This window comes from Guillardia theta, assembly GCF_000315625.1.
Source record: "Guillardia theta CCMP2712 unplaced genomic scaffold GUITHscaffold_31, whole genome shotgun sequence".
In the NCBI taxonomy this organism is placed as follows: Eukaryota; class Cryptophyceae; order Pyrenomonadales; family Geminigeraceae; genus Guillardia; species Guillardia theta.
This window is the reverse complement of record NW_005434643.1, coordinates 487,455-509,351: the sequence shown is the minus strand read 5'-3', so window position 1 is coordinate 509,351 and position 21,897 is coordinate 487,455. Positions and strand designations below refer to the sequence as shown.

General features: G+C 49.4%; 6 protein-coding genes across 6 annotated transcripts in view; 4 read left to right on the top strand and 2 right to left on the bottom strand.

Moving 5' to 3' along the window:
- Nucleotides 1-6,718: 6,718 nt before the first annotated feature.
- Nucleotides 6,719-7,506, bottom strand: GUITHDRAFT_152465 (hypothetical protein). The gene has a single exon (XM_005833240.1). It carries the CDS (start codon nt 7,212-7,214, stop codon nt 6,942-6,944), a length of 273 nt encoding a protein of 90 aa, XP_005833297.1. The 5' UTR covers nt 7,215-7,506; the 3' UTR covers nt 6,719-6,941.
- Nucleotides 7,507-7,574: 68 nt separating this feature from the next.
- On the top strand, nt 7,575-8,560 carry GUITHDRAFT_107925 (hypothetical protein; the record flags this gene model as incomplete). The annotated part of the gene is made up of 2 exons (XM_005833239.1): nt 7,575-8,513; nt 8,558-8,560. The coding sequence occupies 2 exons, from the start codon at nt 7,575-7,577 to the stop codon at nt 8,558-8,560; spliced, it is 942 nt and encodes a 313-aa protein (XP_005833296.1).
- A 250-nt stretch (nt 8,561-8,810) lies between these two features.
- On the top strand, nt 8,811-9,577 carry GUITHDRAFT_152464 (hypothetical protein). Its single transcript, XM_005833238.1, has one exon. It carries the CDS (start codon nt 8,985-8,987, stop codon nt 9,507-9,509), a length of 525 nt encoding a protein of 174 aa, XP_005833295.1. The 5' UTR covers nt 8,811-8,984; the 3' UTR covers nt 9,510-9,577.
- A 2,263-nt stretch (nt 9,578-11,840) lies between these two features.
- Nucleotides 11,841-13,145, top strand: GUITHDRAFT_152463 (hypothetical protein). Its single transcript, XM_005833237.1, has 4 exons — nt 11,841-11,924; nt 11,977-12,500; nt 12,546-12,894; nt 12,947-13,145. Exons 1-4 carry the CDS (start codon nt 11,872-11,874, stop codon nt 13,092-13,094), a joined length of 1,074 nt encoding a protein of 357 aa, XP_005833294.1. The 5' UTR covers nt 11,841-11,871; the 3' UTR covers nt 13,095-13,145.
- Nucleotides 13,146-13,353: 208 nt separating this feature from the next.
- Nucleotides 13,354-14,168, bottom strand: GUITHDRAFT_107923 (hypothetical protein; the record flags this gene model as incomplete). The annotated part of the gene is made up of 5 exons (XM_005833236.1): nt 13,354-13,450; nt 13,500-13,578; nt 13,624-13,679; nt 13,746-13,923; nt 13,988-14,168. The coding sequence occupies 5 exons, from the start codon at nt 14,166-14,168 to the stop codon at nt 13,354-13,356; spliced, it is 591 nt and encodes a 196-aa protein (XP_005833293.1).
- A 1,475-nt stretch (nt 14,169-15,643) lies between these two features.
- The window catches only part of GUITHDRAFT_138402 (hypothetical protein), a gene marked incomplete at both ends in the record, with an annotated part of 9,106 nt that continues 2,852 nt past the window's right edge, over nt 15,644-21,897 (top strand). The window contains 13 exons of the mRNA XM_005833235.1: nt 15,644-15,811; nt 15,869-15,933; nt 15,972-16,992; nt 17,209-17,296; nt 17,795-17,848; nt 17,897-18,062; nt 18,309-18,604; nt 19,017-19,084; nt 19,398-19,436; nt 19,853-20,614; nt 20,720-20,865; nt 21,075-21,355; nt 21,658-21,782. Of these exons, the coding sequence (XP_005833292.1) occupies nt 15,644-15,811; nt 15,869-15,933; nt 15,972-16,992; nt 17,209-17,296; nt 17,795-17,848; nt 17,897-18,062; nt 18,309-18,604; nt 19,017-19,084; nt 19,398-19,436; nt 19,853-20,614; nt 20,720-20,865; nt 21,075-21,355; nt 21,658-21,782 (3,279 nt within the window). The remainder of the gene's footprint in view (nt 15,812-15,868; nt 15,934-15,971; nt 16,993-17,208; nt 17,297-17,794; nt 17,849-17,896; nt 18,063-18,308; nt 18,605-19,016; nt 19,085-19,397; nt 19,437-19,852; nt 20,615-20,719; nt 20,866-21,074; nt 21,356-21,657; nt 21,783-21,897) is intronic.

The window sequence follows — 21,897 nt, the reverse complement described above, 5'->3', positions numbered from 1 at the left end:
GGTCTGGCCAGTGAGGTGGAGGTTGATTCGATTAGCTGTAAGAACTCAGGTTCTGACAAACCTCTCAGAAGTTCTTTCAGACGCGATAAGTTCAAGGGATGCGTCTAATCAGGTTGTGAACCAAGTGAAGCCTGCAGGTCCAAGCTACTAGCCTAGTGGGCTGGAGCTTAGTCTGTGACTTAGAAGATCCGGTTGGTTGGACTCCTGGGGACTTGAAGCTGAGGCGGCGCCGGAGGAATCAAGAGGCGCCGGCTGTCGAAGAGGCAGCACTCGTACAGTGGTGGAAGTAAGGCGGTGGTGTGTGAAGGGAAGCTGTTTGGTTGGTCTTGCTGCTACGAGTGTTGGGAATAAAGTGCTGGAGATTGTTGGGAAGTTGATCTGAGTTATCTGAGGTGTTTGGTTGGCTGTGAAAGTCATTGGTGTCTTCGTGCGCAAGGCCATCTGTGAGTCTTGGTCTTTGGCTTATCAGTCAGCTGTTGAGCTGTTCTACTAGTCATTCATCTGTGCACAGACTCTAGGAGTCAGGAATTGATTCCAATATTAGCCGGGGGTGTTCGGCCTGAAATCTTTGTGTGTCACGCTCCCGGAGTCCAAGTTTCAAGTTGTTCCATATAGTTTGGAGCAAGTCCAACCTACATGGAACAACTTGAAAATTGAGGAGGTGTTCGGCCTGAAATCATTGTGTGTCACGCTCCTCACGCTCCTCCAATTTTCAAGTTGTTCCATATAGTTTGGAGCAAGTCCAACCTACATGGAACAACTTGAAAATTGAGGAGGTGTTCGGCCTGAAATCATTGTGTGTCACGCTCCCGGAGTCCAAGTTTCAAGTTGTTCCATATAGTTTGGAGCAAGTCCAACCTACATGGAACAACTTGAAAAAAGTTGTGTGTCACGCTCCTGCGGCCTGAAATCATTGTGTGTCACGCTCCTCCAATTTTCAAGTTGTTCCATATAGTTTGGAGCAAGTCCAACCTACATGGAACAACTTGAAAATTGAGGGGGTGTTCAGCCTGAAATCATTGTGTGTCACGCTCCCGGAGTCCAAGTTTCAAGTTGTTCCATATAGTTTGGAGCAAGTCCAACCTACATGGAACAACTTGAAAATTGAGGAGGTGTTCGGCCTGAAATCATTGTGTGTCACGCTCCTGCGGCCTGAAATCATTGTGTGTCACGCTCCTCCAATTTTCAAGTTGTTCCATATAGTTTGGAGCAAGTCCAACCTACATGGAACAACTTGAAAATTGAGGGGGTGTTCAGCCTGAAATCATTGTGTGTCACGCTCCTGCGGCCTGAAATCTTTGTGTGTCACGCTCCCATGCCATCGCAAGTCAGCTTTGATGGCCATTATGGCCTTCACAGGCGTGGCTGGCCCTCCGAAGCTCAATCATGATGCATCGCCAATACGATATCAAATATCAAAATAAAAAATATCAATGTTGAAAGTTTCCCGCCACTGTGAACTCTGCGAAGCCGTACAGATATGAGGATGTGCAGCGTTTGACAGAGCAAGACAAGTCAGGTGAGCATTATCTCTTTTTTTCATCGAAATTATCACGGGAAGAGATCCAAATGACGTGTTCTTGATGCAGGTTGGAATGATTTGCAGCCTTTGGCAACTTGTATGAGATTGATGAACGGGTGAAGACTTTGGCAAGTGCCCAACCAATATTACAAACCGGTATCCAGGAGTCGTACCAGTAAGCCGCCCAGCATACAAAACTCTCGAGACAATGGCTGCATACGAAGGGGTTTTCGACACATCGCAGAACTGTCCCGATGTGAAAAGGTTGTGACATGAAATGGGCACAAACAAAGATAAGTTCAGGACTCGGGAGTCGATCAGGTCTAGGCAAAATATTGACATGGTCATCTCACTGCATGGAAGAACATGCAAAACTGAAGGAAAAGCTCAACGGAAAGTTCTAAATGAACAGATACAGCGCATTTTAGCAGTCACGGTCGGAGCAGCTCGATGCATGAAACAAAGATGATCCTCAGTACAATCGAATGATGACAAGTAAGTCCCGTGGTTCGTGAAGGATTCTTCATCCAATTCTTAAGGATGTGTTGGAACGATGAAACATTTTGCAAATCACCAATTTCATCACACTGACTGATGCATCATGTAAATATTACTGGTGTGAACTTGCATCAGATTCTGTTCATCGGATGAGCCGCTACCAAGCAGTTGATGTCACAGCAAACAAGAGAGCCGTTTTGAAGATGTTGATATTCCTGACCGTAGAGCATTCAAGATGTGGCCACATGTCACATGCTTCTTGGTTAACGCAGATACACCCTCGCCAGGCAAAAGATGGAACGTCTTCAGGATTACAGGGAGGTCGGTTGTGCTTGTACCCTGATTGTAACTCTTCTAATAAAGATATGATAACCTGAATGTGCAATTCTGTTTGTTGATTCACAGTGTTTGCGACTCGATTGCAATCATCGAGTGCTTGCTCTGTTGAACAAGGCACTCTTCTGTAGAGCCATGCGACAAGAACACTACAGTTGCACGGTAGCATTGCGACACCAAGACAGGATTGATCCGATGAACGTCTCATTTATTGATACGCAAAGGCATTATCTGCACATTGCTTCATTTCTGACTAGGTTTCTGTGCAATCGAAATCCTTGTGAAAATATCATGACAGAGGAAAAATTTGAAGCGAAACGGAAAAATCATCGAAATATGATCATAGATATAGTGATTCATGATCAACAACGGTTCTCTACAGTCATCTATGCGGGCAGGAACAGTCATCTTCTGTGCAAACGTCTCTTCATGTATCGTTGAACGGTTGAGTGCATGTAAGACTTGCCTCCATAGAAAGGTGAAGTGCATGAATCCTGACTGTAAGACTAGAAGAATTGAAAGCAAGTGATGACATGAGAACACATATCTAGACAGAAAAGTCGCTCAAGGTACAGCTGGATACAAATTTCTCACAAATCACAGTCATGCATTTGAGCGCAACGTGCAACCTACGGCAATTTGAATAAAGGGTCAATCAGAGTTGATTCTGTTCAATGGTGTATCGATTATCAATTCCTTACCTGATCATAAAAATTTCATCTTGTCTTCGAAGAATATTTGCAAGTACACCCGCGGATTGTTTGAACCTAGGGTGCATATTCCATTGCAGGATGGATGATTCAAACCTTGGCCCAACCTGTAGAGTTGAGAAAGAAGCTCGATCATCTCTTACAGGTATGATATGAGATCTTCATCTCATTTCTATCTCAGTTGGGTTGGATTCGAAGTCTCTCAATATCAAAGTTCATCCTGGTGAGTCAGGAAGGCACCATTTCATCGCTTCTTGCTCGTCCAGGGAGAGGGGGCTTGGGGAATGAGAAATGGGTGTTACCCCCACCCCCTATTGTAGAGTTTCAAACTGTTTCAAAGGTGGGTAGTTGAGGGTGCTCCATACCCACCCCACCACCCAAAATGACTCAAACGGAGGGGTTCTCGGATCCGAAGGAATCCCGCCTCCATCACCCCCTCTCATTTGAATTCAAGATGGTTCAGGCCGACCCCACATACAGGCTTGCAGTTTTCTTATGTATGCCCATATGATTTGATCGGACAGGCCCCAGGTTCAAGGGATGAAGCAATTCACCAGCATGCTTGAAGATTTTTCATGGGAGTGGGGTTATACTTGTACCGGATGTGTACAATACATAGGGGAGAACCCCGAATGGTACCAAAAGAGTACCAAAGTCACATGGTTCGGGCCGGGGGCCTGATCTCTCCGGGCGGCCGTGACCCATAGCGTTGCTTTTCCGGCCGGGCGCTCATAGGAATTCGGAACACGGTCGGAAGACCCACCCCGCCCCCACATGAGGCGTGGTATGCGTGGATTTGAATCTACCACCCTCACCGCGGGGGAGGGTACTAGCTCTCAGAAAAATCGTTGCTGCGCAGGGCAAATGAGGGGTAGGGTGATTTGAATTTTGGTTGCTTGGACACCTCACCACGCCAAACCAATGTAAAAGTACGAATTTTAGAAGTATCTGTGGTACTAACTTAAAATTGAAGCGTTTACATGGTACAAAACGAGGGCCGAACTGGTCGGAACCTCGACCTCTCAGAACCCCTCCGTTTGACTATGGTTGGGGGGTGGGGTGGACATGGAGCACCCTCAACTACCCACCTTTGAAAGAGTTTGAAACTCTGAAATAGGGGGTAGGGGGTAGCCCCCTTTTCTCATTCCCCAAGCCCTCTCTCCCTGGACGAGCAAGAAGCGATGAAATGGTGCCTTCCTGACTCGCGAGGATGAACCTTGACATTGAGAGACTTCGAATCCAACCCAACTGAGATAGGAATGAGATGAAGATCTCATATCATCCCTGTAAGAGATGATCGAGCTTCTTTCTCAACTCTGCAGGTTGGGCCAATGTTTGAATCATCCATGCAGTAATGGAATATGTGCCCTTGGTTCAAGCAATCCGCGGATGTACTTGCAAATATGCTTCGAAGACAAGATGAAATCTTTATGATCAGGTAAGGAACTGAGAATGGGTACACCATTGAACAGAAGCAACTCTGATCGACCTTCCGTTCAAATTGCCGTGGGTTGCACGTTGCGCTCAAATGCATGATTTGTGAGAACTTTAGATCCAGCTTTTCTTTATGTGACTTTTCTGTTTGGAAATGTTTCCTCATGTCATCACTCACTTTCAATTCCTCTAGTGTTACGGTCAGGATTCATGCACTTTACTTTTCTATCATTGTGGAGGCAAGGGTTACATGCACTCAACCGTTCACCGTGAAGATACGTTTGCACAGAGCATGACTTTTCCTGCCCGCATAGATGACTGTAGAGATCTGCTGTTGATCATGAATAACTATATCCATGATCAAGTGCATTGATAGCTGCATTTCCATGTTTCAGGACGTTGGATGAGTTTTCTGCGCTTCAGATTTTTCATCTGTCATGATATTTCCACAACGCTTTCGATGGCACAGAAACCTAGTCAGAAATGAAACAATGTGCAGATGATGCCTTTGTGCGTATCAATAAATGAGATGTTCTTCGAATCAATCCTGTCTGGTTTTGTCAGTTCACAATGCATGATGCTACTGTGCAACTGTAGACTTCTTGTCGCATGGCTTTACAGTGGATTTCCTTGTTATACAGAGCAAGCACTCGACGATTGTAAATGAATCGCAAACGCTACACATACAAACGCTGTGAATCAATAAACAGAATTGCACATCCAGGTTAACACATCTTTATTAGAAGAGTTGCAATCAGGGTACAAGTACAACCGACCTCCCTGTAATCCTGGCGACGTTCCATCTTTTGCCTGTCGGATGTGCATCTGTGTTAATCAAGAAGCATGTGACATGTGGCCACATCATAAATGCTCTACGGCCTGGAATATCAGCATCTTCCAAAGTGCTCATGTTTGCTCTGACATCATCTGCTTGGCAACAAATCGTTGGTGAACACATTCTGATGCGAGTCACACCAGTAACATTTACATGATGCATCATGTGATGAAATGACACAGGCCTTGGTGATTTGCAAAATGTTTCATCGTTCTAACACATCTCTGAAAACTTGGATGAATAATCCCGATCAGGACCACGGGACTTGCTTGATCATCATTGTTTCAAGCAATCGAGCTGCTCACGGTTAAAATGCACTGTATTGCTTGCGAACCTATCAGACATAGGTGTGCAGACATGTGTTCTTGAGCTCACAGGTGACCGTACAGCTTTTGAACAATCCAGTCACCATCTGATGATAATTCCCTGTTGTCTTCAGTGTAACCTCCATCCATCTACTCCAGCTCAGTTTCCCTGTCATGCATCGCAGTTAGCTTAGGGTATATCACGCCTCGGTTTCGATTGCAATGTATCCTCGTGATGGTGGTTTTCACTTGTATTGTTGATGCTCTTCGCTTACCAAATGATTTTTCGTGAGATTCACGAACTGTACGAAGCACTCCTCCAGGCTCATCACCTCTACACATCAGGAATTTCCTCTGAGTATGTTCGGTGAACATCTGTTCTGCACACTCGCTGTTTGCGAGCCATGGTTAGGACAGTACAGAGCGGTGCGACGTGCCCCGTGCAAGGGGGCACGCTGTTGGTTTGCATAGCTATGGTCATGCTGTATGGGTGTGTATAACAATATGGTATATTATAATCAAACATGACAGAGTACAGTCTAAAATATCTTGTAAGAAAACATCATTCGAGTAATAATCCTGAAAGTGGCAACCAGTTTGAAATTCTGAAACACTATACCCCCATATTTACCAAAACAATCTAGTAATAAGGGGTAGGGTAATTTGAAATTTGGAAATCTATACCTAAATCATTCAAACGTTGTTAATGGATGTAATTTTAAGTATACATATGCTACTATATTTTGTATCGGAGACTTTGGACTGGGTACAAATCGAAGTCAATGTGGTACTGCTGTTCGAATTCATCACTACCCTACCCCCTGATCTGGGTCCTTGGTGTTCCCCCCGCCCCCACTATAAAAGCAGAACACAGAATCCGCGGCGTGCCTCTGACACGCTCCTGTGTTCAAATCCACAATCTATAAATTTGAAAACTAGGATAGCATAACATGTCATATCTTGACATTTTGAGGAATCTAGGACCTCAATTTGAAAGTGTACGAGATGAAGAAGTGAGCATACCGGTCATACCTTGCGATGAAAGCCCTGGTGCGTGTAGTAGCGAGGCATCATGTAGACAAAGTAGTGATGAGTTGCATGATGATGCCACCAAGGAAGACGGCCGCTTTCGCCATTTCAGGGTCTGCGTTGAAGCTGCGTTGGCTCTAGAACGAGTGGCGAAAGAAGAAGACTTTGTTTATTCCTCTGGAAAGAAGGCGGGGCAACCTAATGTGACTGCGTATTTGAATTCCTTCGCACGCAGACCTGAAGATAAGATACCTCGAAGTACAAGGCGATTTTTAGATTACTGCCAGGAAGTTATGCCCGATATTACAGACTTTCCTGCGTCTTTTCATGGAATCAAAGATTTGAATTTCAGGAGCAGGGTCCTTGAAAAGATTCAGCATCACATGGCTCCTTGCCGAAAACTCTTTGTTTCTCTGATTGGCCAAGCCTTTGGGATAGAAAAGAGCGGGGATGATAAGAAGTTGGAACACTTTCCATATCTGTTTCCTGAATTTGATCCTGCCAGTGATATGGATGATCATGCCATGGTTGATGACGATGGACATGAAGAGATGACTCTGGAATTACCTGCTCAGGATTTTGGCATGGTGGCTTCTTCTCAGGCAACAGTTATTCCTTGCAATCATTCGACTTTAGCTTCTTGTGAGAGTGGGCCCCCTCGTACTTCGCCGTGTCGTTCAAATGTAGGCATCGAGGGTGGTTCAGAAGAAATGCCGATCATTGAAACCTGTGGAAGTCATTCACCTTCACATGCAAGTGAGCATGAAGGGCCAACCTCTCACGATCATGGAACAAACCACTGCAATCCGCCAGTCACGGTGGTAGCTTCTGGCTCAAATTTAGGTTCCAAGCCCAGGCGGAGAAAGCAGCCCAAGAGTCCCTTGGCAAAGTTTGTCATAGGAACAATGAAGAACCCTCGAATCAAAGAATTCTTGAGGAGAGAGCTCCGGTCGGACGAAGACTTGCAGTATGCATTGAGGTATATTACAAAGCTCTTCTTGGCGGATGAAGTTGAGGGCAGCATTGGTTTGACAGTTTCGAATGTAGCTTTGAAGAAATATGTGGCAATCATGAAATTATCTCCCAGGACTAGCACGCATTGTGCGACTCCCGTACGGAAGATTTGTCGAACACGCGTCACAATGACAAACAATCTGCATGAAGAATTGGAGGTGTTTTGCACGGAGGAAGGAGCACACGGTGCTTCGCTGCGAAGGACTATTGAAAAAGTGATAGACCGATTGAACCTTGGAAAGTATGACAAGTTGATTGTAACCGTCAACAGCGATTGTACAAAATTGACAAAATGCTCAAGCAGTGACAAAAAACATACCGAGATTACCATCAGTATTTTGCCGTACCATACCAAGCAGAATTCTGCCGAATGGATCAGTGTGCATGAAACCAGGATGCGATTTGCACCAAGGCTTGTGACTTTGATGATTATTCCCGACAAGGACAGCGGTGAAAATTTAGAAAGAAACTTTTGGCATTATTACACTGAGGAGATCCAAGATTTGCAGACAGAAGGGGTGCATATTCACGACGGGAAGGCTATGTACGGAGCGGACAAGTCAAAAGCCGGCGGCAATGCTTCAAACAAGATAGGCATTGAGTTTCTTTTTCGAGCAGACTTGGCGGGACATTACGCTTATCTGCAGCGAGGTGGACCGCACGATAGCGATGGTGAATTTTGCATTCACTGCAAGGAGAAGCTTCATAGCAAGAAATCTGCTAAGTTTTTTGCTGTTCACACTGTCTCAGCTGAAGAAAGGTTTACCTGGGATGGTATTTGCAACGAGTACCAAGTTGTTCCTAAGGACATGCGCGACTTGAATCTATTGGTCAGAGAAGGTCCAGGATTTCATGAACTCTTCGATTCCTGCAGTAAGGCAGAATATGACCAGCTCAAAACAGATCACAACCGGCAGGTCATTGACAACTGCATGGCGTTTCCAGATGATTTAATTCCTACAGGGACAAAAATAGCAGTTCAAAGATACATCCCGATATGCAGGCAATATGAAGAACTGCGACCCTTGAAGTTGACCGCGATGGATTTTATCTACTGCTCATTACACTTGAAGATGCGAATTTGCAATACGATTATCAAATTTATTCATTCTGTGGCTGACAACAAGAGGAAGCTGTCATACATCAACCAGGTATTTGAAATGAATGGCGTACACATTCAATTAAGTGAAAAAAGGTTACAAGAATTTCGAACACAGCTAGATGGCGATCAATGCAATGATTTGATTCGAGTATTGCCTGAAGTTATTCGAATCATATGTCAAGACGAAGAGAAATTGAAAATGTGGGATGAGGCAATTGAGCAGCTACGAGATATTCTTTTTCTATTACAGACGCAGCACTTTGCGAAGATGAGTCAGGATCAAGCGAAGAATTTGCCCATACAGATTAGAAGCTTTGCGTACAGGTTGATTCGTTTGGTTGGACAAGCAAAACTTCTTCAGTCGTTCTACTTGCATTCAATGGTGTCTGGACATGTAGGAGACCAGTTCACATATCTCTACGAGAAATATGGAGTTGAAATTGGACTGCTCAACATGTCTTGCATCGAGCTTCGTCATAGGTTGCAGGGCCGTCCATCCTATCAGCGAGCATTGATTTTGGCCAACAACTACATCGCAAAATCAAAAAAAAAGTTGGTACCCTCGGATGAAGGATCTGCATCTGGGTCAGATTCCAACGATTTTCGCTGCCCATGTAACAGCGCAAACGGCCCATCGTTCAAGCAAGACCAGAAGGGAAAGTTCCATAAGTGTTGCAGAGCACATTTTACACTGGGTCAGCTCTTGTTGCAAAGCCACGTATGACCATGACTTGTACACGTCAGACTGAATTTTGTAGTGTTTTATTCATCCGAATAAATGCGAGTCAAATGTCTGCGAGGCACCCTGGTACGATTTTCTGCTGCCTCATGCTTGAACAACATATGAGATCCCCTCCAAATTATTCCTCGTCATGGAATCTTCCAACTTTCACTTCCAAACATGCAAAGTCTTACGAGTCGACTGAATTTGATGCAAAGACGAACAGTTTTGAAACGGCTGTTTCTCTTCAAGCAGATCTGCACAGGGCCTTCAACGTATAGCGAACCAGATCCTGGCTCCAACTGGTACGGATTTTCTTTGAATGGCACAGGAAACTGTTCTTGAATGAAAGGTTGCTTGAGGATTGATTCACACACCGTCCAACAACACTCGCCTTTTTTCAAGCCTGAGCATGTAAGTCCTGAATAATCGCTGTCAGGTATTGCCTGCAGTGCGGCCTTCAGAATCAAGAGCAATGAGGTGACTTCGTCGTGCTCGACGTCCACTTCAACACGTTTGATATGAGGTTTTAGAAATGGTTCTCCACGTGTCTTGAACCACCGTTCCAATTCTGTCCTCAGCTTGTGTATATCTCGTGCAAGCTGAAAAGGGTCTACTTGACTTCTGACATTCAGGAAGAAGATTTTTAGCATGTCGAAAGTGACATTGAGCTTGCCAAAGAAGGATAAATGACATTCTTCACGACCATTCCTAGAGTTTATATCAAAGTATACGTAGCCAACACAAAGAAGACATTGTGGCAACGACGAACTTCCCGAACTTACGGAGGCTGCTGAACCTCTCATTGAGACTTGTTGAAAATTCACTCTAAAAACACCGTTGATATCTTTCAAAGGGAACTCGTCTGTGTACAAACTTTGGAAACACTCAGATTTCTCCAAAGATCCTATCATCCTTAATGTTTGTGCATTGAATCGCACATTCTGGCCGACTTCTTGTAACATTTCCTTGGTGTACAAAATGTAGACAGATACCGAATGCTCTGAAGACTTCCGAATGATTCCATGCCTGGTTTTACCATGCAAATCTTGAAATACAACTCCAAGCGTAGGCTCAAGTACAAAATCAATATCCAGGCTGCTCAGCCGGTAACGTGCACACTTGTTGGTATGCTCTGGTTCATTCAGGACGAAAGCATTCGACGAAAAGAACAAAGGAGTTCTAAGCTGGTCTAGAAAATCTCGGGGTGATGATATTTCGTCTTCAATTGCATCATTTTCATTCGCTTCCATCTTCCTTCTTTTCGCCACACCCAATTGCGCTGCATTTCTTGTTGATGCTCGATGCTCCGAGCGGTCCGCCATGGCTGTCGCTGCCCAGATTATACTTAACAATCCCCAAGTACAAACTAAAATAGTTTTGGCCGAAACAAGAATCGACTTATAAACTTTAATTTCGAAACCAGTTTGAAATCGTTTGAAACAGGTCTCCACGCCACCCCCTACACGCCTACACCAAAGGAACAACCCCCGCCGGTAAACCATGTACCCTAAAGAACAAAAAGCAAAATGTCAACGCTATGCCCTACCCCTGAAAAAGTTCTGCTTGGCTCTTCGTGATTTGAATTCGGAACACGGTCGGAAGACCCACCCCGCCCCCACATGAGGCGTGGTATGCGTGGATTTGAATCTACCACCCTCACCGCGAAACGTTTTAGAGCTCCAAGGTCAATTGAGAAAGGCAACGCTATGGTTCTTCCGAAGTTCGAAGTTCAGTACGGTGCTGTACGTTGAGCGGCAGCTGTACGGCGGACGCCGGGTACGCCGCACTGAGTCACTGAGTTCAACGGTGAAAGTTTCCTCACTGTCAGTCAAACCGCAGTGTCGCCACTGCCGTCAACGGGCCTGTGTCGCATCGCCATCCCGGCGATCAGGTGAGTGACATTGCGCTGATGACGGGGTGGTTTCATAGGAGATGTAGGGGTATAGAGAGCTCTGGATGGTGGTGTTGCTCAGGGTGGGTACGAACGGGTAGTTATGAGCATTCAAGACTGGGTAGGGTCATAGAAGAAGGGGTAGAGTCACAGGAAGGTACAGGAGTGGGGTGGGGGATTGGATCGGTAATGTAGGCTATGAGAGAAATAGCTGTTGTCGTAGCTGCCTCCTCCTCCTCTAGATGAACGTCCCATCCCCCTTGGCCTTCACAGATCGTTTCTCCTGCTTGTTCTCTCACATCCTCCCTCATGCACTACCCCGGCATGCGGCTACTTTTGCTGCCCAACATGGCCTTCTCATGTGCTGCATTTGAGACGGTTCAGTTGATCACAAACTCGACGTGTGATGGCTTCTTGATCCTCTGACCTTGATGCATTGCAGGTCATCATAATGGTCAGAGTTATGTTGTCATGGTAGGCCTTGGAGCGATGAACATCCAGTTTGACGCAGAAGTCACCTGCAGGTTGTAATTCGTTGTCTGGTAGAATCTCCCTTGACGGTTTGATCGTTTGCAGAATTGCCTTTGCGATTCTCTCATTGATCGTCTGTGTATGTGCTTTCATTGCTGTAGTACGTAGAGGACGAGCATGGAAGGATCGCGGATCAGCCTATATGCAGCTCCTCGTCCTAACATTCGTAATCAACATCAGCCAGGTTGTTGATGCCCTGTTGGACGTGTACTGGATTTTCAATGCCGAGCTCCCAGAACATACAGACTGGAGCCAACAGTGCCAAAATGCAGTGAATCCTGAAAACAGCACGTATCCGGGCAAGGTGACATTGGAGAAATGCTGGATACAAAGGGTCGATGCAAGCCTGAACTACACCAGTTTGAGTTTGTCGCTGCTCAGTTTCGTCATTGTGACATTCTTCTTCCTGCGTCTGGTTCTGCGCTTGAGGCTGCAGTCTCCTGACCAAGCTCAGATCGAGGAAGTCCAGCAATGCTTGCGCGTCCCGCTCCTGATCTCATGCACTTGGGTGGCAATCTTGTTTGGCGCCTCTATCTCAGGTGACCTTCCTCACGCTTTCTCCTGCCAAGGTACGTGAAAACAGAAAAGCTAAGAGACTGAGATGCTCGGTGCAGATCCATCGTGGACTGCATTCCTCGTGACTTACACTGTCATGGCCTGCATCCTGTTGCTTGGAGTCATCATCTTCGGTAAAGAGAGGGCGAAGAAGAAGGCAGGGAGCAAGTTTTGGATCTCTCTCATCAAGCTCGGCATCGTCATGCTCCTATCCACCGCTGTGGGAATCTTGGACACTCTGGATCACAGCCTGCGTGTTCCCAGAAATTGCCTGCCTTTCGATTCTACGTTCCCTACGTTGTCTCACGGTGAGAACTACTCAGGCATCGTCAGAGGGATAGTACAGCTCATCGCGCGCATTGTACTCTACACCTTCCCTTCTCTGGCGCTTCTCTCGTTCTTCCACAGGTGAGTGAACGACTATGACTGACTGTTCATACCATCTTACTGTATGCTTCAGCGGAAGGCCTTCCGTGTCCATGAGCCCGAGGTGCGAGCCAAGCACGTCGTTCTACTTCCAGAACCCACATGATCCCAATAGGGTTTCAATTACAGAATCCCTCCTCGCTCGAGGACCGCGGATGCTGCCAGCAGAACTGAGTGCATAGCGCATTTGCTAGTTGTTTTCTGGCTGTACAATACACACACAGTTCCCTATTATGCTCAAGATCGCCATAAGGTTGATCAAGGTCAAAAATCGTATGGTTGCGAGTGCAGGTACCGCATGGGAGAAGGATCTGGTATCGCCTCCCCTTCACCGCATGAAGACCACAATGGTCTTCCGTCAGCGAGCGTTAGGACAGCGTGCGTTAGTACACTTTCTTTCAATCTCTCCCATGTACAACCTCTAGCGAAAAGATCGGCACATTATGAGGACTGAGTCGAGCTGCTCATGACCGACCGCACGTCGAAGTCTGCAATTCTGCTGCGATAGAGGAAGTTGTGGACCTGCCCAGTGAGTGTTCTGCCATGGGAACTGGTCAGCTCTTGTGATCAAGTTCGGATGGTCTTACATGAGCGTCATGCCTATTCCTCCTGCTAATGTCCAACCTAGGCAAGCTCGCATTCCTGAAGTGCACTTGAACATAAAACCTGAAACAGCAATGAGGGCCGGCGCAATGCACGGGGAGGCTTCACCCGTAGAAGCCGCTCCAATGATGGGGTTCAGCGTGTCGTCGCTGTCTCTCACATACCTGTACAGCAATGCTCACACAAGGCACTTGTACAACTAGAACGCTGACGGCCAATCTTCGGCTCACCTAGTAATCCTCTCTGAAGTGGTGAACATCAATGCTAGCACGCCAAGGTTGCTTCCGAACACAGGAGCTCGCTTCGAGCAGGCATTCACCACAGCGTTCAATTTCAGCCTTGAGTTCGGCAGGTTCTGTCCCTTCTGCAAGCCCTCAACCACCCCCACCGCAACGCCCGCTGCCACACCTGCACACACAGTCAGAACGGTTGTCCGAGCTAGCGATGCTCATCAATCGATCATCGATCGTACCAGTGATATATGATGATCCGCAATAGAACACCAAGTGCTCTCCAAAGCTTCGCTCTCTCTCCTCCTCATCAAAAAGATATTCGTTGCCACGACTCATAGGTTTGTACTTGACTTCATTGCTAACAACCCCAATGGCAGGAGAGATGTTCTTGAGGTCTATCTCACCGAACTGAAAAATCATTTATCGTGAGATTCAAGATACAGTGGTATTGGCTCATACAGCCAAAACTCTTCGACACAACGAAACGAGACCACACATCGGATTAACAGACTTTGCGAGCTAGAGGTAGCAAGCACCCCAGCAAGAGCATCACATCATCACTGGTTCAATGATAGTCTTGCACTCTCCAACAAAGTCTTTCTCATCCCAGGTCACAGTCGATCTGACTCCCTTTCGCTCACCGCCCAACGCGGTCGAGAGACTCTCACGAGTTCTACAGAGAGCAACAGCAAACATCCAGGAGCGAGCAGGCAGGAGAAAGACAGACAAGGCAAACTTACCGCCTGGAAGTCAGGAAGAGTTCCTGGTTGTATATCTGATCCTCCTCCGCCTCCTCTGCCCCCCTTGCCCCCCTCCTCGAACGCGAAATCTCTCCTCGCTGCCATTGCTCTCTCCACCCTACCTACCCACCTACCCCCTGCCTTGCTTTGAAGTTCCTCTACCCCCTTTATCAGAGCAGTACCAAGGCTTACCCACCCTCAGCGCTGAGAACCATATCGGGTTTATGAATGAAGATTCATCTAAATTTACCCCCTTACTCATATGCATTTCCATATGTCTAGTACTAGGAAAATATGTCCATGTCCCTAGAATGTCACCCCAGGGAAAGTATCTCAATCCAGGACCCCGTTACTTTGCATGATTTGGTTCACTGACCAAAGGTTCTTACTACCCCACCCATATTCATCCCATGCTACACCCCATCACGTGCGATAACGCACCCTGCTTATTATTCAGTACCCTACCCCCTCTTCTCGACCCAAATTTTAGTCTTCTCTTATCAATTCTGTCGGGGTACCCACCATCAAAAACTCTTTGCGCAGCAAACCAGTATCGTTCCGGTACTACCCCTTCACTGACGATTCATTTGTGGAAAACTACCCCGTACTTCTATCACATGCTGTCTACCCCCCACCCTCATTATCTAGGCTAGAGACACGCACCCCACCCTGCATGACAACACCCCATCTGTTGGACCCCTTGCAGAGACACAACAGCACCCACCCTTCCATGCAACTTTTTGTGTCTAATTCAATAACTAGGACTCTGGCTGAGGCGGATCTGATTCTCTATCAAATTCTATATGTACCGAGCCCGCCGCATATCAATCAGATAGCTGCCTTTGTCGGCTTGTGAGCTATCCGGCGGGCCAGCGCTGAAGCTGTCAGTAGTGGACCGACGCCCGGCCTTGGAGGATTGGAGGGTTGAGTGGGGATGAGGGTACAGCAGATGAGGGGGATGGAGGCGTAGGTAGTGTTGTTCCTCAAGTATGGGAGCATGCTGGGACTCGGGAGGAGGAGGGGAGGGAGGGAGGGGAGGGACGAGGGTGAGGGGAGGAAGGAGAGGAGGAGAGCGATGCCAGGCAAGGATGTGATGCCGAGTCCGCAGAGAGACGATGGGCTAGGTAGAGGAGGTGGAGACGAGGGAAGGGAGGAATGGAAAAGGGAAGCAGCTCACGGGGGTCCGATGCGGAAGCAGTTCGCCCCATATGGTGCAGCAATCCCTTGTGGGATGTGGATCGCCTGCTAGACAAGAAGAAGAGAAGGAAAGCAGTACAAGTCGGAAGAGGAGAAATACTTCTTGTTGCTCGAGAATATGAGGAGGTTAGTTGATACGAGGACCGATTTGAAGCCCCTTGCCCACCATGACATCAGCAACAGAATAGCTGCAGCAGTGATGGGAATACGATCCGCGTGCAAGAATCGTTGATAACAAGCTTGGGATGGTTCCTGATCATTTTGCTCTGACCCCCGTGACCTGCAGGCTGAGACGGGAAGATGCTTTAAGGATCTTGTCTGGACTTGGTTACCTTCGCGACCCAACGAAAGCTCTACATAGAAGCATGCAGGACGAAGCCGGCAAGGCTGCAGATGCCCAAAGAAGCGTCGCACAGGAGATCGACGGACAGGAGGAGGACGGAAGCGACCCCATTCTCACTGGATTCAAGTGGTTTCTTGTCAGGAAGGAAGCGCTGGCAGTGGTGACGATCATGCGGCAGAGCAGCAAGTTCAACGCGTCCATGCGGGTGAAGGGCGAGCACGAGCTGCTGAAGGGGTTCATAGAGATCCGCTCCAGAATCTCTCCTTGGAGGGTGAGCAAGATATCCAAGATCCTGTCTCCCTTCATCGATGTGATCATGTCGCCCGACACCACTGGCGCCATGACGAGCGCGGCGCTTTCTGCATGCGAGAAGTTCATAGTCAACGGGATCATCATGGCAGGAGGGCAGATGGAGCAAGTGATCGAGGGGGTGCTCGCCTGCCAGTTCGAGCAGAGTGACCTGAGCGGTGACGAGGTTGTCATTAGCCAGATGTTCCATGTGCTGGTGTGTGCCATGGAAAGTGACTTGTCGGAGAAGTGCTCCTCCGATCTCATCCTCGAGACCCTTCAGACTATCTTGCGGGTGAGCATGGAGCTCAGGTTCTCCGAGATGCTGAGGAGGCAGGCGGAGAATGCCTTCTCCAGGATGGTACATGCCCTCTTCTCCCGCCTCCCCCGCTTCCTCGACTCCCTCCCCATCACATGCAGGAGGTTCAAGCAGCACATCCTGAGGACGAGCCTGCTCGCCAGTCCGAGCCCGAGCATCAAGATGTCGGAGGAGAGGGAGTTCTCCTCCCTTCCCTCGGTGGTCTCCTGGCTCCTCACTCCGTCCAGGGCCAAATCAGCTCCCATCCCTCAGCCCGACTTCAATCGCGGCGGTCAAGCCAGCGAGCTCTGCGTGGAGGAAAGTAGCACGTCCGAAGTGAGTCCGAGCATAGACAAGCAGGAGGAGTTTCTTGCCAAGGTGAAGACTGTCTGCCTTGTTTTCTACTATCCTACATTGCTCCTTCCCTGTCCCTTCCCCCCAACCTCTCTTTCTCCTTTCTCCATCCTCTTCCCGCCTTTGTTGTTGCTCTTTCTTCACACGTTTGTCCTTATTCACTGTCCTCGACTCGTTGTCGTGTTTCTTTTCTTTGCACCATCTTTTTCCACTTCTCCCTCTTCACATGCTTTCCTGCAGGTCATCGCCATCGTAGCTGAGCTCATCGAGCCCTCGGAGTCTCGCTCAGACACTCTGAGATGCCTGGCTCTCTCGCTTCTCAATTTTGGTTGTGCCACTTGCTGCGATTATTTCTTTGTATCCTACACACCTTGGACTCTTGCTACCTTGCTATCCCTTCAGCTTGCTAACTTTGCTCTCTCCCCCTCCCCCTCCCGCTTCCTCTCTCTCTCTCGGCTCTTCCCCTCTTGCGCACACTCTATCTACTCTCTCGATGTCAATCTTCACTTCATCTTTGTCAATGATCGATTCATTTCGCTGACATCATCCTCTCTTTCTCTCATCCCAGGGATTCACCTCTCAAGCTCCCGGTTGTTGAAATCTTCGCTGATCCGAACAGGCAAGCGAGTCACTGCTAAGTTTCTAGTTGCTGCCCTTGTCATCACATCTATCACCTCCCCTCTACTCCACTCTCCTCTCGTCTCCTCTCCCCTCCCCTCTCCTCTCCTCTGATCTCCTCTCCTCTCCTCTCTTCTCTTCACATCTGAGCCCGGCTCCTCTATCTGACTCTCCTTGCCCCCAGTGCTTTGCCTGCACGTCCTCACAGGGCTGGCGCGAACAGCCCTGGACCCAACAGTAGAGCCACACATCCTAGCGGAAGGTGAGAGACAGTGTGCTTCCTCCCCTGCCGGGTCTCATCCTCCTCCAGTGATGACCGTCGTCCACTCCATGTTCGTTCACCTTCGGGACGGCCTGCGGCAGCAGCTAGAAGTAATGATCTCCAAACTTATCCTGGCGATCCTCGAGGACCGGATGACGTCGGACGCGTGCAAGGAGGTTGTGTTGGAGGCTATCGGCGACCTCTGCCTGCACGGGTGAGGACGTTTGTGATGATGTTGCTACTCCTCCTCCTTCTCCTCCTTTTCCCGGTGATCTCTTTCCATCTCTTCGTTGCCTCTCTTCTGTTTTCTGCATGGCCGCTCGTTGACGTTCCTCATTTGTTGCTCTTCTCTCTCCTCCTCCTCCTCTTCCTCCTTCCCTGCCCCCCTCCTTCCTTTCCTTCATCCTTCCCCGCTCCTCCCCTTCTTCCCTCCACCTCCTCCCACTGCTCTCCCCTGCAGGAGCTTTCTCTCGGACATCTACGTCAACTACGACTGCTCTCTCCACAACCGCAACCTGTTCGACAATCTCACCAAGTCTCTTTGCAAGCAAGCCTTCCCCTCCTCCGGCCTTCTCCTCTCCTCCCACCTCATCGCATTCCGCGCCATCGTCTCGGGCCTCCAGGGCATCAGCTCGAGGATCTCCCGTCGTCTCCTCCAGCAGTCGCCGGACAGGCATGTGAGCGCCGCTGCCGGGATCCTCTCGCAGAAGCTCTCGAAGCAGAAGCAGATCAAGAGAAGATACCTGATGGCTACTGGTTGATCTCGCTCCTCCCCCCCCTTCTCCTCCTGCTCCTCCTCCGTCTTCATCCTGCTAGCTTCTTCCTCCTTGTTGCTCCTCCCTCTCCCTGTCCTTGTCCCTGTCCCTGTCCCTCCTCGGTGCTCCTCCTCTCCCCGTACAACCTCCGTTTTTCTGCACCGGCTTGCTCAGGGGCTCAATTTGTACCCTCACTCACTCGTCCTACCCTGTTGTCATCCTCGTATATTCTTGATCTGAATCACACTCCCCGCATGCTCTGCTCTTATTATTTGCATCCTTGTCCTCATCAAATCTCTGTCTATCTTTGCGATCTTTCACATCTCTTCTCTTTTGCCTTGTGCTTTTTGCGCTCTTCTCTTCCCCTCCCTTCGTTGCCTCGTCTGCTAGACTTCTTACATGTTTTGTTGCAGAACATTTCAATCGAGACGTCAAGAAGGGCCTTGCGATGCTCACCAAGAGCGGTCTGCTGCGAAGCAAGGTGATCTAGTAGCGAAGACGAGGACGAGGACGAGGACGAGAGAGGTCAAGAATCGAGGTCGAGATCGAGGACGAGGATGAAACGCAGAAGAGGGAGAAGGAGAAGGAGAAGGAAGAGGAAGAGCAAGTGGGATATAGGAAGAGAGAGCAGTAAGAGTGAAGGGTTGATGCAGTTGAGTAGCAAAATGGAATCAGCGAGGAAAGTTGTGCGAGGGTCGGGATGGGGTTCGAGAGGAGGAGTATGTGAGATAATTAGCCCTTGAGCCCTGAAGAGGAAAATAGTAGGACAGTCTTTCTCTTATGGTCAATCGCAGGACGAGGGAGGTGCGAAGGACTTGGCGATCTTTTTTAAGGTTGTTCACCGTTTCTCCTCTCCTCCTCTCCTCCTCTCCTCCTCTCCTCCTCTCCTCCTCTCCTCCTCTCCTCCTCTCCTCCTCTCCTCCTCTCCTCCTCTCCTCCTCTCCTCCTCTTCTCACCTGCCACGTCCGGTGTTTTCGGGCCTCCTCCCCTTCTCTTCATCGACTGTTGTCTTTCAGCATCAACTTCATTATCATCATTACCATCACCACCACCACCTCCATCATATCATCATCATCATCATCATCATCATCATATCATCATCATCATTGTCATCATTGTCATCATTGTCATCATTGTCATTGTCATCATTGTCTTCATCATCCATCTCCTCTCCCTCGTTCCTTGCTCGCCTCTTCTCCACCTCCTTCCCTACTCGCTCCTCCTCTTCCTCCTCTCACTGCCCTCACAGGCTGGGCCGGCGCTAGGGCTGGACAAGCGCATCATAGGCGACTACATCGGAGAGAGGGAGGAGTTCAACCAGGAGGTGCTCCGCGAGTTCACAAAGTTGTTTCAGTTCCACGGGGATACTGTAGAGCAGGCGCTGCGGGTGTACCTGGAGAGCTTCTTGCTGCCAGGAGAAAGCCAGAAGATCGACCGCATCACCGAGGCATTCGCACAGAACTACTTCGAGCAGCAGAAGACGGGGAGCGAGGAGGGAGGGCGGGACGGGGGTCAGGATGGTGGGATCTTTCATTCCTGGGATGCAGTTCATATCCTGACCTTCTCGATCATCATGCTCAACACCGACCTGCACAGCCCTCAGATCAAGAAGAGGATGACGCTAGAGGAATTCATCAGGAACAACCGCGGCATCAACGAAGACAAGTCGCGCGGGCTGCGGGAGGATCTCCCGAGGGAGTTGCTCGAGAATATCTTCTCCTCCATCGCCTCCAACGAGATCCGTCTGGACTCCAAGCACGCACAGGAAGCGTCTTCCTCCTCTCCCTCATCCTCGTCTGCCGCCTCTGCTGCCGCCTCCAACGTAGCTGCCGTGGAGAGGGCGCTGCAGCTGGCGGAGAGGAGGGGAGGAGGCGAGGGCTACAGCCGAGTTGGAGATCTAGGACTGCATGACGAGGAGATGATCCTCAGCGTGTGGGGGCCTGTCGTCTCTGCCACCTGTGTAGTGATGGAGAGCGCGAGCGACCCCAACGCCATAGACTGCGTCTTCGAGGTGCTTCCTCCTCCTCCCCCCCCCCCCCTCCCCCGTCCTTCCTCCCAGTCCCTCTTCCCCTCACCTCTCCTCCTCCTCCTCCTTCCTGCTCTTACCCTCCAACAGGGAGTGGAGGTTCTAGCCAACGTCACTGGTCATCTCAAGATAGTAGAGGCGTTGGATTACCTGGTGGTGGTACTGAGCCAGCAGACAAGCCTCTCCGCCCCGCTCCTCTCGTCTCCCAGCTCCTCCTCCCTCCTCCTTCTTGGAAGGTATGTCATCCTCCCTCCTCCTCCCCACATTCTTGTCCTCTCTCCTCCTCTTCCCCTCAAGCTTCTGCCTTCCTCCTCCTATCTCTCCACTCTCGTTCCCTCCTCCTCCTCTTCCTCACTACTCTGCGGTCCTCTTACTTTCTTCGCCCGTTGCCTTCTCCCTCGTCTTCCACCACCTGCTCGTTGCCGCTCCTCCTGACCTCTCCCAGCTCCGAGAAGGCCCAGCGGTCGCTCCTCAACCTCATGCGCATCATCGCCGAGCATGGCGACCACCTGCGAACGTCCTGGAGCAAGGCGGCCGAGTGCCTGGTTACCATCCTTTCCTGCGACCTGGTGAGGGTTGAGTTTGCAAGCAACGTGCGGAGACGGAGGAACGGGGAGGAGAGAAGGGAGAGCAAGGAGAGCAGGTCCTCCGATGGGTTCTCCGTCTCCTTCGCCCCGCACGCGTCCCCGAAGCCTTCGGATTCAAGTGTCAGATACTATAATGCAGGTGAAGGAGGGAGAGGAAGAGCGAACGGGAAGGGAGGGGAGGGGGGAGGAGCAGGAAGAGGAGAGGTGCTGTGGGGTCTGTGCTGTGTTGGGAGGGGGGAGGGAGGTGGGGGAGAAGGGTAAGATGAAGGGGAGGTGCATCGAAGGGGAGGGGGCGATGGAGGAGGAGAGGAGGCTAACAGGGAGACGGGGAGAGGGACAAGGACAGGGACAGGGACAGGGACAGGAAGAGGAAGAGGAAGAGAAAGAAGGAGAGGGAGAGGGAGAGGGAGAGGACGTTCTTCCTGGTGACGGCCTCAACAGCCCGAGAGACGATGAAGGGGATAAAGCTGGAGTCGGTCATAGGCAAGCTCGTAACCCTCGAGACTTGCTCCCTCCTCCCCCTCGTCAACGCCCTCATCCCCATCGTGACAAAAAATGCGGCCGAGGTGAGAGCAGGGGGGAGCTGAGCATGCGGGCAGAAGACAAGGAAGCTGAGAGGAGGGGAGAAAAGTGGGACGGGAGGGAAGGGAGGGAGGGAGGGAGGGAGGGAGGGAGGGAGGG

Excerpts from the sequence above, each read along its gene's own strand:
- GUITHDRAFT_152465 (XM_005833240.1), bottom strand. The coding sequence starts at position 7,214 with ATGTCCATCGTCATCAACCATGGCATGATCATCCATATCACTGGCAGG.
- GUITHDRAFT_152464 (XM_005833238.1), top strand. The coding sequence starts at position 8,985 with ATGTGGGATGAGGCAATTGAGCAGCTACGAGATATTCTTTTTCTATTA.
- GUITHDRAFT_152463 (XM_005833237.1), top strand. The coding sequence starts at position 11,872 with ATGGTAGGCCTTGGAGCGATGAACATCCAGTTTGACGCAGAAGTCACC. Across the intron at positions 11,925-11,976 it reads GACGCAGAAGTCACCTGCAG|AATTGCCTTTGCGATTCTCT; the intron begins GTTGTAATTCGT and ends GATCGTTTGCAG. Across the intron at positions 12,501-12,545 it reads TCACGCTTTCTCCTGCCAAG|ATCCATCGTGGACTGCATTC; the intron begins GTACGTGAAAAC and ends TGCTCGGTGCAG.